Source organism: Microtus pennsylvanicus, chromosome 13, assembly GCF_037038515.1.
Source record: "Microtus pennsylvanicus isolate mMicPen1 chromosome 13, mMicPen1.hap1, whole genome shotgun sequence".
Taxonomy (NCBI): domain Eukaryota; kingdom Metazoa; phylum Chordata; class Mammalia; order Rodentia; family Cricetidae; genus Microtus; species Microtus pennsylvanicus.
Window position 1 is genome coordinate 50,433,059 of NC_134591.1, and position 11,058 is coordinate 50,444,116.

Consider the following 11,058-nt stretch of genomic DNA (forward strand, 5'->3'; position numbering starts at 1 on the left):
CCCTTCCACCAAGGAGAATTTGATCAAGATCCTGGGTACCTAAAGTCAAGCTAGGAGCCTGGCATAGTAGCACACCCCTTTAATCCAAGCACTTGGTAGGCAGAGGCAGGTGGATCTCTGTGAGTTTGAAGCCAGCCTGGTCTACATAGTGAGTTCCAGGACAGTCAGAGCTACATAATGAGACCCTGTCTCAAATGTGTGTGTGTATGTATATATAAAATCAAGCTAGGTATGACAGCATATACCTATGATCTAGTATTTGGATGTCTGGGGCCAGCCTGGAATGCATAGCAAGACCTTGTCTCAAAACGAGAAGAACGTGGAACAGCAAGATGGCTAGTGATGGAAGGCACATCCCACCAGACCTGACCAGAGTTTGATACCCAGAACCCACAACGTAGAAAGAGAGAACCAATCTCTAAAGCTGGCCTCTGACCGCTACACTGTGACATGTGTAACCCCCCATTTCATCTACCTACACACCAAATAAATAATGTAATAAACTTTAGGAAGTAAAATGAACTTGGTTGCTGCAGTGTTTACATATACCCATAATCTTAGCACTTGGTAGGTAGAGGCAGGAGGATCAAGAGTTCCCTATCATTCTTGGCTACATAGGGAGTTCAAGGCCAGCCTGGACTGTGCGAGACCCTGTCTCAAAAGAGGGGAGGGCCCATAGTTCAGTGGTAAAGAGCTTGTCTAACATGCACAAAGGCCTAGATCCAGTCTCCACTGCAAAAAAAAGAAAAGGAAGACGATAGGGAGAAGTCAAGTAAGGACTTGAAAAATAATTATGAATGTAGTCCCACTCTGAAATTCTCTAACACCTTTCTGCCATCCAACAATAAGAGACGCGTAGCCACCCACAGGACTCAGCAGTTGTCAGCCCAGAGAGAAGCCTGAGCTTCCAGACAGTGGTTTGCTGGTAAAGCCCTGGGCACCCTAACGTGACTGCTGTGTTGGCTCCTGTGTTACAGAAGCAGCATCCATGGCAGCGTCATCTGCAACAATGCGGTGATTGAGAAGGGCGCAGACATCAAGGACTGTTTGATTGGAAGTGGTCAGAGGATTGAAGCCAAAGGTAAACAACACCCCGAGTTAAGAGTCGTGGAAGCTGCTGTCTGTACCTTAGCACAGAGAATGCTTAGTGGGCAAGATGTCAGAAACAGGCTCGTGGTTATACTGCAGGGGAAAACAAACTTATAGTGATCTTTGGAGAGTAGCTGATAGCATTATCAAGTTTTTACAAGTTTAATTTAGGCCTATTTCTAGGAATATAGCTTATAAATAAGTTTACTCATATATATGTGCAACTATACTGTACTATCAAAAATTGAAACTATAACAATGTCCAAATTCACAGCAATACTCTCTATTTGCTTTTGGACATGACAGAGGTAGCCAGTAATGCAGCATAGGCTCTGGAATGTGCTCTGGTCTCCGAAAGACCACGAGCACTCATCTGACTTGTTTTGTGTGTGCGTTGTTTGTTTTAAGCAGAGCAAGCATAAATTTATTATGAAAAAGTAAGAAAGAACTGCCAAGAGTAGGAGGAACTCCGAGGGAGGAAACCTGGCCCAGTGTTTAAGGAAGGCAGTCCCCTAGATTTGTGGCCTGGCAAAGGGTTAGCAGGGCATACCCTCTAGAGCCACTCTCAGCTGCTTAGAGAAAGACCGACTGGTGGGAATCCTAGCGTCTGTACCACTACTGCACCCGTGTGCTTATCTGTAGTTCACAAGACTCACAGCTAAGTAAGGCCGTGGATGACTTTTCTCCTAGCAGCCCACATAGCACCTTCTAGCACTATGGAAGCTAGGCATCAGAGAGAAAGGGTCCTGGTCAGTGACAGCGTGACTTTTCCGTGTCCTGTGACCAAAATGTGCAGGGCTTTCAGCCGCAGGGTCTTACCATCAAGTTCTGGTGAGCAGCCAAGAGCAATTGCAATTAGCCTGTTTGAAAAAAAATATCTATTTTTTTTTAAGTATTTGGACGTGGTGACGCATGCCTTTACTTCCATCACTCAGGCAGCAGGAACAGGCAGATCTCTGTGAGTTTGAGGCCAGCCTGATCCAAATAGTGAATGCTAAGCTACCCAGGGCTACATAGTGAAATCCTGTTTCCAAAAATAAAATAAAGCAGAAACTAGAGAGATGGCCTTATAGTTTAACACTTCTTTTTTTTTTTTTCTTCCTCCTGTCCTTTGAGACAGGGTTTCTCTGTGTAACTCTGGTTGTCCTGGAACTAGCTCTGTAGTCCAGGCTGGCCTTGAACTCAGAGATCTGCCTGCTTGGAGTAAAATCCTGCAGTACCACTGTCTGACAACACTTGCCATTTTGCAGAGGACCTAGATTCAGTTCCAAACACCCATGTGGCAGCTCACAACTGCCTGTATAACTTTAGTTCCAGGAGATCTGATTGATGCCTCTTCTGGATTTTGTGGTTACCAGGCTCTGAAATTAGTTTAATTTAATGAATGAATTCTAGCCAGGCATGGTAACACACACTTGGAAAGCAAACCTAGGGAGATTAGGAATGCAAGTCATTTTCCTCTGCTAATGTATTCTAGATCAGACCCTGTCTCAAAATAAAACAGTAAATTCCTAACTATCATTATAGTACATGAAGCGTGTTACTTAGAGGGGCTACAGAGATGGCTCAGTGAATACAGTGCTCTCTGTGCAAGTGTCAGGACCTGATTTCAAGTCCCCAGCACTCATATAAAAGCTGAGAATAGTGACAGTCATCGCTAATCCCAATACTGAGGGGGCAGAGATAGGAAGATCCCCACATTTGTTGGCTTGCAGTCTAGTTCAGAAGGCAAGCTTTGGAGCCTGTCCTGGAATTCTCTCTCTCTTTAGACCAGGTTGGCCTCAGACTCACAGAGATTCGCCTGCCTCTGCCTCCCTATTGCTGGGATTAAAGGCTGCGCCACCACCGCCCAGCTGAAATAATATCTTTGCTGCCAGCTCAATGAAAACCTTTTCTCTTTGTTTCCTTAGCTAAACGAATGAACGAGGTGATTGTGGGAAATGACCAGCTCATGGAGATCTGAGTCCTGAACAAGCCTGACCCCTTCCTTTTGGCCCCCAAACTACAGATGTTGGCTGACCTACCTGTTTGACTCTGTATTTATTTTTCAATAAAGAAGAATTTCCAGGCTGTCAGTGTAGCTCAGTGGTAAAGCACTTGCCTCACATGCACAAGGCCCTGGGTTCAAGGCCTGTACTAGAAACAAAATAGAAAGACTTCCAAAGGCAGGGTGAACAGTCCAGGTTCCTGGCATATGGGCTCCAGGTATAGAATAACAGTGTGAGTTTGGATTGTGGAGTAAGTCTAGCGAGAGCAACAGAATGAAGTAGATACCATGGTCTAGGTCTTGTATGCCAAGTTCACAGACAGGAAGCAGCTGTCCAGTGGGTCCTCTGAAGACAACCAAGCCTAGTCTGTGAAGTATCTTCCGTCTGAGGCCCAGCCTGTGAACACGTATCTGTAACCTAGCACTCGAGGTGGAGGCAGGAGGATCAAAGTTAAGTCATTCTCAGGTGATTTTGAGGCCAGCTTAGACCAGCCTACATAAGATCCTCTCTCAACAAAGAACTGAAATAAGGCTAGCAAAAGGGTTAGCCAGCAAAGGCCCATGGTTCTCAAGCCTGGTAACCTGAACTCCATCCCTGGAACCCACATAAAGGTACAAACACACATACAAATAATAATGAATAGTTTTTTGTTTGTTTTCTGAGACAGTGTTTCTCTCTATAGCCCTGGCTATCTTAGACCTCTCTGTAGACCAGGCTGGCCTTGACCTCAAAGCACTTGCCCCTGCTTGACCTCCACCTGCCTCTGCCCCTGAGCGATGGGATTAAGGGTTTGCACCAACACCGCCTGGCCCAATAAATAGTTTTTTAAAAAGTATCTTCATTCTAAAAGCACTGGCCCTCATCAGGCTTTCTAGGCATTACACCCAGTACCTGGCAGTACCACCTCTGAATGGTAGCCCAAGAATTGTTTTTTGCTTCAGAGGCTCCATACAGATATCTAGCACCTGCACCACCCTGCCCCTCACCCAGCATTCACTCTGAGTCTCCACCCCTTTTCTCCAGCTCAGTTCTTAACCCTTAGGGCAGAGGTTCTCAACCTTCCTAACTGCAACCCTTTAATACAGTTCCTTATGTGTGGTGACCCCCCCCCCACCATAAAATTACTTCATTGTGTTGGGCAATGGTGATGCATGCCTTTAATTCCAGTACTTGAGAAGCAGAGGCAGGCAGATCTCTGATTTCGAGGCCAGCCTGGTCTACAGAGCAAATTCTAAGACAGGCTCCAAAGCTATACAGAGAAACCCTGTCTCCAAAAAATTATTTTATTGCTACTTTTATGAATTGTAGTGTAAGTATCTGACAGTAGGCGCCCGTGGAAGGGTCGTTTGGCCCACCCCATCCCAAGGGATTGAGACCCACAGGTGGAGAACTGCTGCTGCCTTAGAGACTTTTATATGGCAAGCTGAAGGAAGCCACGGCTAGTGAGCAGGCTTCCCACAGGTTTTCACAGAAGCGAAAGCTACTGTCACACGAGTTCTAATTGGTCTTAAAAACCTGGAGTCAGATATCAGGGTAAATGCTGAAAGGTCAGAGAAGTAAGGGAGCCAGCCACTAGAGAGACTTCTTACCTCTACCAAGTCCTCAGACCAAAGGGGACAAGAACCTATTTTCCAGGAATTCTCAGAGAGACTGGCCTGACATCCTGTCTCGTCCCATCTTATACTCCTCTCTGTGCCCGGCCATATCCCTTCCTGTTTTTACCTCCCTAGTGTAGGGTTAAAGGCGTGTGACTCTCCAGTACTGAGATTAAAGGTGCTAGCCACCACCACCTGGCTCTGTTTCTCCTTTATACTTGATCGGTCTTGCGTAGCCATGGTGGCATTGAACTCACAGAGATCCGTCTGCCTCCCCAGTGCTGGGATGAAGGTGTGTGCCATCCTTGCCTGGCTTCTATGGTGAACTAGTGGCCAGCTCCAAACTCTGACCTTCAGCTGAGCTTTATTTATTAGAACACCACAGCTATGATCTAAAATGGCGTTCTGAGCCAAGCCTTCTCCATCTCTCCCACACCTTGGTGATGCCCTCTCAGCCTCACAAGGAACGGTTCAAAAGTCGTCCTGACTTCTCCAGCTGTGCCCCTTTGTCTTAATTATACAGGTGCCCATGCTTCAGTTAGCTGAAGAATGAGCTTTCTCTGTTCACAGCCCGCTGGAGTCATCCCCTTCCAGTTTGCACCCCTGCTCCCAAACAGAAGAGCACTCTGCTCTTGTCTCCCCTCCCTGCACGGCTTTTACAACCGCCAGGTGTTAGAAGAAGATAAAAGTGACTCCCGGGGTAAGATTTCACCTCCTAGAATTATCAAAGTAAAAGTTTCTCTTGATGTCCTCACTGTGGGTGGCAGTAATTATAATAAAGAATAGTTTGAAATACTGGTTTCTACATTGCTTCAAAAATTTTCCAGGCTCTCAAGTTCACTTGAGTAATCTTGCCTGATCGTATGTTGCTCTCATTGAACTCGTGAGAGAGATGAGCATGCGTCCCCTGGGGGAGCCCCACCTCAAACCAGGCTTGGGAGCTCTGGCTCTCCGTTTCTCCCAGTGCTTAGGATAGGGCTTCTGGAAGCTTGCCTTTATCGGGCAGGAGCCCAGTGGCCTAGCAGAACCCATAGGAGTGAAGGAGAGAGAAAGAGCTATGAGAATGTGTCCAAGGTGGTTCCTATGGAACTAGAATTAAATCTGCAGGGGTTTTGCCAGGTATGGTGGCACAATCGTGTAATCCTAGCACGCAGGAAGATCATGGTTATCCTCAGCTATAAAGGAAATTTGAGGCCAGCCTGGCCTGCATGAAACCCTGTCTCAAGAAAAATTTTTTAATTAAATAGAAAAAGGCATTGGAATGGGCTGGGTAGGAGGGGAAAGTCCAGACATGATGGTGCATACATTTAATCCCAGCACTCGGGAGGCAGAAGCAGATAAATCTCTGTGAGTTTGAGGCCAGCCTGGTCTACAGAGTGAGTTCCAGGACAGCCAGACTACATAGTGAGTCCCTGTCTCAAAAAGTCAATAAAAATAACAATAAAAATGATGATGATGATAATGAGGGTGTGCTGTCTAGTACTGGCAACTTTGCCTGGGCAGAAGGGAAGAAGACTAGGTGACGGGTTTTGTTTCTATCCAGTTCACTGCTGACCTGCGTGACTCCATTGCAAAAGTAAGAGTTAGGGTGAGTGAATTTTTTTTTTAAAATATTTTATTTTGGATTGAACATTCATTTGCTTGTTCAGTGTTTGAGAGCACCAGCTGTTCTTCCAAAGGACCCTGTGTTCAATTCCAAGCATTTACATGGTGATTCATAGCCGTCTAACTCTGTTTACAGGAGATCTGAAGTCTTGGGCACCAGATGTGCAAGTGATGCACAGAAAAAAACCCACACACATAAAAAAATAAATATTTCTTTTTTTTAACCATAGGTTATAGCTTTTAATCAGGTTCATTCCCAGCTCCACATGAAAACAAGCCACTCACATCAATAAACCATGGCTTTTTTCTTTATCACGATTCATGATGTTTTTATTTCTTTTTTTTTAAATATTTATTTATTATTTATACAATATTCTGTCTGTGTGTATGTCTGAAGGCCAGAAGAGGGCACCAGTCCTCATTACAGATGGTTGTGAGCCACCATGTGGTTGCTGGGAATTGAACTCAGAACCTTTGGAAGAGCAGGCAGTGCTCTTAACCGCTGAGCCATCTCTCCAGCCCCGATGTTTTTATTTCTTAAAAAGATTTTAGAGCTGGAGAGATGGCTCAGAGGTTAAGAGCATTGCCTGAGTTCAATTCCCAGCAACCACATGGTGGCTCACAACCATCTGTAATGAGGTCTGGTGCCCTCTTCTGGCCTTCAGGCATACACGCAGAAAGAATATTGTATACATAATAAATAAATATTTTTTTAAAAAAGATTTTATTTGCCAGGCAGTGGTGGTGCACACCTTTTACCCAGCACTCTGAAGGCAGAGGCAGGTGGATCTCTGAGTCTGGGGATAGCCTGGTCTATAATGTTCCAGGAAAGCCAGGGCTGAACAGAGGAAACCCTGTCTAGGGGGGAGAAAAACATTTATTTTTATTTATTATGACTGTGTACGTTTGTGCATGGACCTGCAGAAACCAGGAGAGGATGTAGGATCCCCTGGACCTAGAGTTACAAACGGTGCTCATTCTGGATCCTCTAAAAGAGCAGCTAGCATTCTTACGCACTGAGCCATCTCCATCCAAGGACTGAGGGCTTTGGTTTGTGTGTCTTGTGTTTTGTTATTTTGTTTGTTTGTTTTTGAGACAGGGTTTCCCTGTATAGCCTTGGCTGTTCTGGAACTCCGTTTGTACACCAGGCTGGTCGTCTCACAGAGATCTGCTAAGCAGTGGTGGCACATGCCTTTAATCCCAGCACTTGAGAGGTAGAGGCAGGCGGATCTCTGTGAGTTCGAGGCCAGCCTGGTGTGCATAGTTCCAGGTCAGCCAGAGCTACACAGACTCTATCAAAGAAAGAAAAGGCACCTCTGCAAGCTTGCCATCCAGAAAACTTTAGGGCTGCTGCTGCAGGAACACGTCTCCACACTTCTTTCCTGCCTGCTGACAAGGGTCTAAGCTTAGGGCAACACTACCCTACAAGTTCCTTCCCAAGCTGAGATTTGTAGGAACTACCTTCTGTTTATCTGTAGCCATCCCTACCCTTAAGGAGGTACATAAGCCAGACCTTTACAGGTTCCGAAGTAGTGGAGTATGTGTTGGGTGCCTGTAGTCCCAGAGCTTCAGAGCTGAATGGGAAGATCACTTGAGCCTAGGAGATTCAGATCAGCTTGGGTACCATAGGAAGACCGCTTCTCAGCAGAAACAAAAACAAAACACTAAATAGTTAACTCTGTCTATGGGGAGACCCAGATAGAAGGTCTAGAAAGCTCTGAGATGAAGCTGACCCTGAGAGAAAGGGGCACTGTTTGGAGGCCAGAATGGCCTGTCATAGACTTGAGCCACATGGAGAATGTGAAGCTGCCTAGTGGGAAGATGCGCGCACAGCATTGGAAGCTGCCCAGTGGGAAGATGCGCGCACAGCATTGGAAGCTGCCTAGTGGGAAGATGCACACACAGCATTGGAAGCTGCCTAGTGGGAAGATGCGCGCACAGCATTGGAAGCTGCCTAGTGGGAAGATGCGCGCACAGCATTGGAAGCTGCCCAGTGGGAAGATGCACACACAGCAGGCTAACAGGCCACTCTTCTTCCTCCCCATCATGGTCATTCCCTCTGTCTGGCCCAGACAACAGAAACAAGCAAACATTATAGTGAGAAGTCTGGAAAAATACATGATAAGAACTGTCCTGAGTCATATTGATTGTCCCCTGAAACCGCAGCCGTCACTTTCTCCCACACTGTGTGTGTGTGTGTGTGTGTGTGTGTGTGTGTGTGTGTGTGTGTGTGTGTGCTCCACCTTAAAGCACTGTTCTCAATAACATCTCATTAATCCTATGATCCTATGTTAGGGACTAGAGTTGTAGATCAGGTAATAGAGCACTTACCTGTTACGTAGGAAGTCCTAGGTTCAATCCCCAGTACTGCATAAACCACATGTAGTGGCATACACTTGTAACCTCAACACTTAGGAGGTGGACCAGAAGGACCAAAAGTTAAAAAAAGAAAAAATTTAAAAAGAAAAAAAAGCTGGACCAGTCTTTAATCTCAGCATTCAAGAAACAGAAGCAAATGGATCTCTTTTATGGCCAGCCTGGTCTACATAATGAGTTCCAGGACAGCCAGGGCTACAGAGACCCTGTCTCAACAACAAGAACAAAGATATCGGACCTCGAATTATGTTTAGATTGCTACCCTCCTTCCTTTCCCATCTACTTCCTTTCTGGGTACTCCTGAATATCCCAGGTCAGTAATTTCCTCTGTGATCTCTGGGCTCCCCTCTTTAAAAAAAAGAAAAACAGGCCTGTGGTGGTGGTGCACACCTTTAATCCCAGCATTTGGGAGGCAGAGGCAGGGAGATCGCTCTGAATTCAGGCCAACCTGGTCTACAAAGCAAGTTCCAGGACAGCCAGGGCTACAAAAGGGGAACCCTGTCCTCCTCCTCCTCCTCCTCCTTCTCCTCTCCTCCATCTCCTCCTCCTCCTCCTCTTCCTCCTCCTCCTCCTCCTCCTCTTCCTCTTCCTTTTGTTCCTCCTCCTCCTCTTCTTCTTCTCCTTCTCCTAATTTTTTCAAGACAGGGTTTCTCTGTGTTAACAGCTCTGACTGTCCTGGAACTATTTTTGTAGACCAGGCTGGTCTTGAACTCACGGAGATCCACCTGCCTTTGCCTCCCAAGTGCTGGGATCAAAGCGTGCACCACCACGCCCTGCCAGGCATCTTCATCTCATTCCTGCTGATTACCTGGTGTCTGGCACCCCACTCGGGAAGTCATTTGGTTGGGGGGGGGGAGCCATGTTAGAGGCAGGAAAGATGGCTAAGAGCACGTACTGCCCTTGCAGAAAACCAAGTTCAGCTTCAGCACCCACATCAGATATCTAGCTGCCTGGAACTGTTGGACTCTAGCGTCCAAACATGGAGGAGGAGTCGCCCCCAGAGACCATCTCACACACCACAGCCGATGCAAAAGCATGAGGATTTTATTAATTCTGTCATGACAGGGTCCCTCAGCATTCGGGAAGCCGAGAGACCTCGAATAGCTGGCACAGGCTACTTTTAAAGGAGAAGGCCACAGAATCAAGGGCGGTTGTTCTTATGATTGGCTTATTCGAAAGGGCTATTACCAATAATTGGCTGGAGAGCTGTTGCCAGATCAGATGAGGTAAGAGGTCATTTTGACCTTGTTTCCCAGGGTACTGAATCAAAACATACGTATATGGGAACTGAGTACGTGCATGTGTAGCTGTTAGGTCCTTGGTTCCCAGGGGAGGAGGGGAAGCACTACGGCACGGAGGCTGAGAGGATTCAGAATTGACAGAAATGGCTTCAGAATTGTCTTAAAGTCTTACATAACTGCAACTCTAGGAGGACAGAACTCTGGTCTCTCGGACACCTGCACTCACGCGCACATATCCACATACAAACACACATTTGGTCATTTTGGAGATTCAAGTAAGTGGCCAGAGGGCAACAGTCCTAGCGTTGGAAGGCTAGAAAAGATACACCCATTTCTTCTACTGTGCTTGGACTGATTAGCAGGAGGTTTTCTCAGTGGATAGACTCTTTCAGAAGCATCCACAGAAAAACCTGCAATCCCCCTACACAAGACCAACCTTAGCCAGGCGGTGGTGGCGCACGCCTTTAATCCCAGCACTCAGGAGGCAGAGGCAGGTGGATCTCTGTGAGTTCAAGACCAGCCTGGTCTACAAGAGTTAGTTCCAGGACAGGCTCCAACGCTACAGAGAAACTCTGTCTTGAAAAAAAAAAAACAGCAAAAAAAGAAAAAACGTAAGAAAACAAAAGAAATGTCAGATCTGTCCTGGCATTCTAATGCCACCTGTGCTTATTCCAGGCAGTTCCTGTCTTCATAGCCCCAAGATCGATGTCCTATCAAGCCCACTTCAGAGCTGCTTCTATTTCCAGAGTCTTGCTAGGGGTACACTTCTTCAGCAGAGGCTTCTTTTTATGGCAGGGGGAAAGTACTGTGCTTACAGGCTTCCTGTCTTCTTTTTTTTTTTCCCCTGATTTTTTGAAACAGAGTTTCTGTGTAGCTTTGGAGCCTGTCCTGGAACTTGCTTCATAGACCAGGCTGGGCTTGAACTCAGGGATTCACCTGCCTCTGCCTCCTGAGTGCTGGGATTAAAGATGTGTGCCACCACTACCTGGCTGCCTTTTAAAAATACTTCTCTTTATTTATGTGTATGTGCCTGTGTGTCTGTATGTTTATCGTGTGTATGAAGTTGCCCTCAGAGGCCAGAAGGTTATCCTGGCACCCGAGTTACGGACAGTTGTGAACTGTGGGTGCTGGGAGGTGATCTTAACTGCTGAGCTCTCTCTCTCT

The 11,058-nt window shown here is 46.5% G+C and overlaps 1 protein-coding gene across 1 annotated transcript in view; it reads left to right on the forward strand.

Annotated features, from left to right (window-relative positions):
* The window catches only part of Eif2b3 (eukaryotic translation initiation factor 2B subunit gamma), a 63,768-nt gene extending 60,609 nt beyond the window's left edge, over nt 1-3,159 (forward strand). Inside the window, exons 11-12 of the mRNA XM_075945534.1 lie at nt 978-1,081; nt 3,000-3,159. Coding sequence (XP_075801649.1) covers nt 978-1,081; nt 3,000-3,052 — 157 coding nt within the window. The 3' untranslated portion in view covers nt 3,053-3,159. The remainder of the gene's footprint in view (nt 1-977; nt 1,082-2,999) is intronic.
* Nucleotides 3,160-11,058: the final 7,899 nt, after the last annotated feature.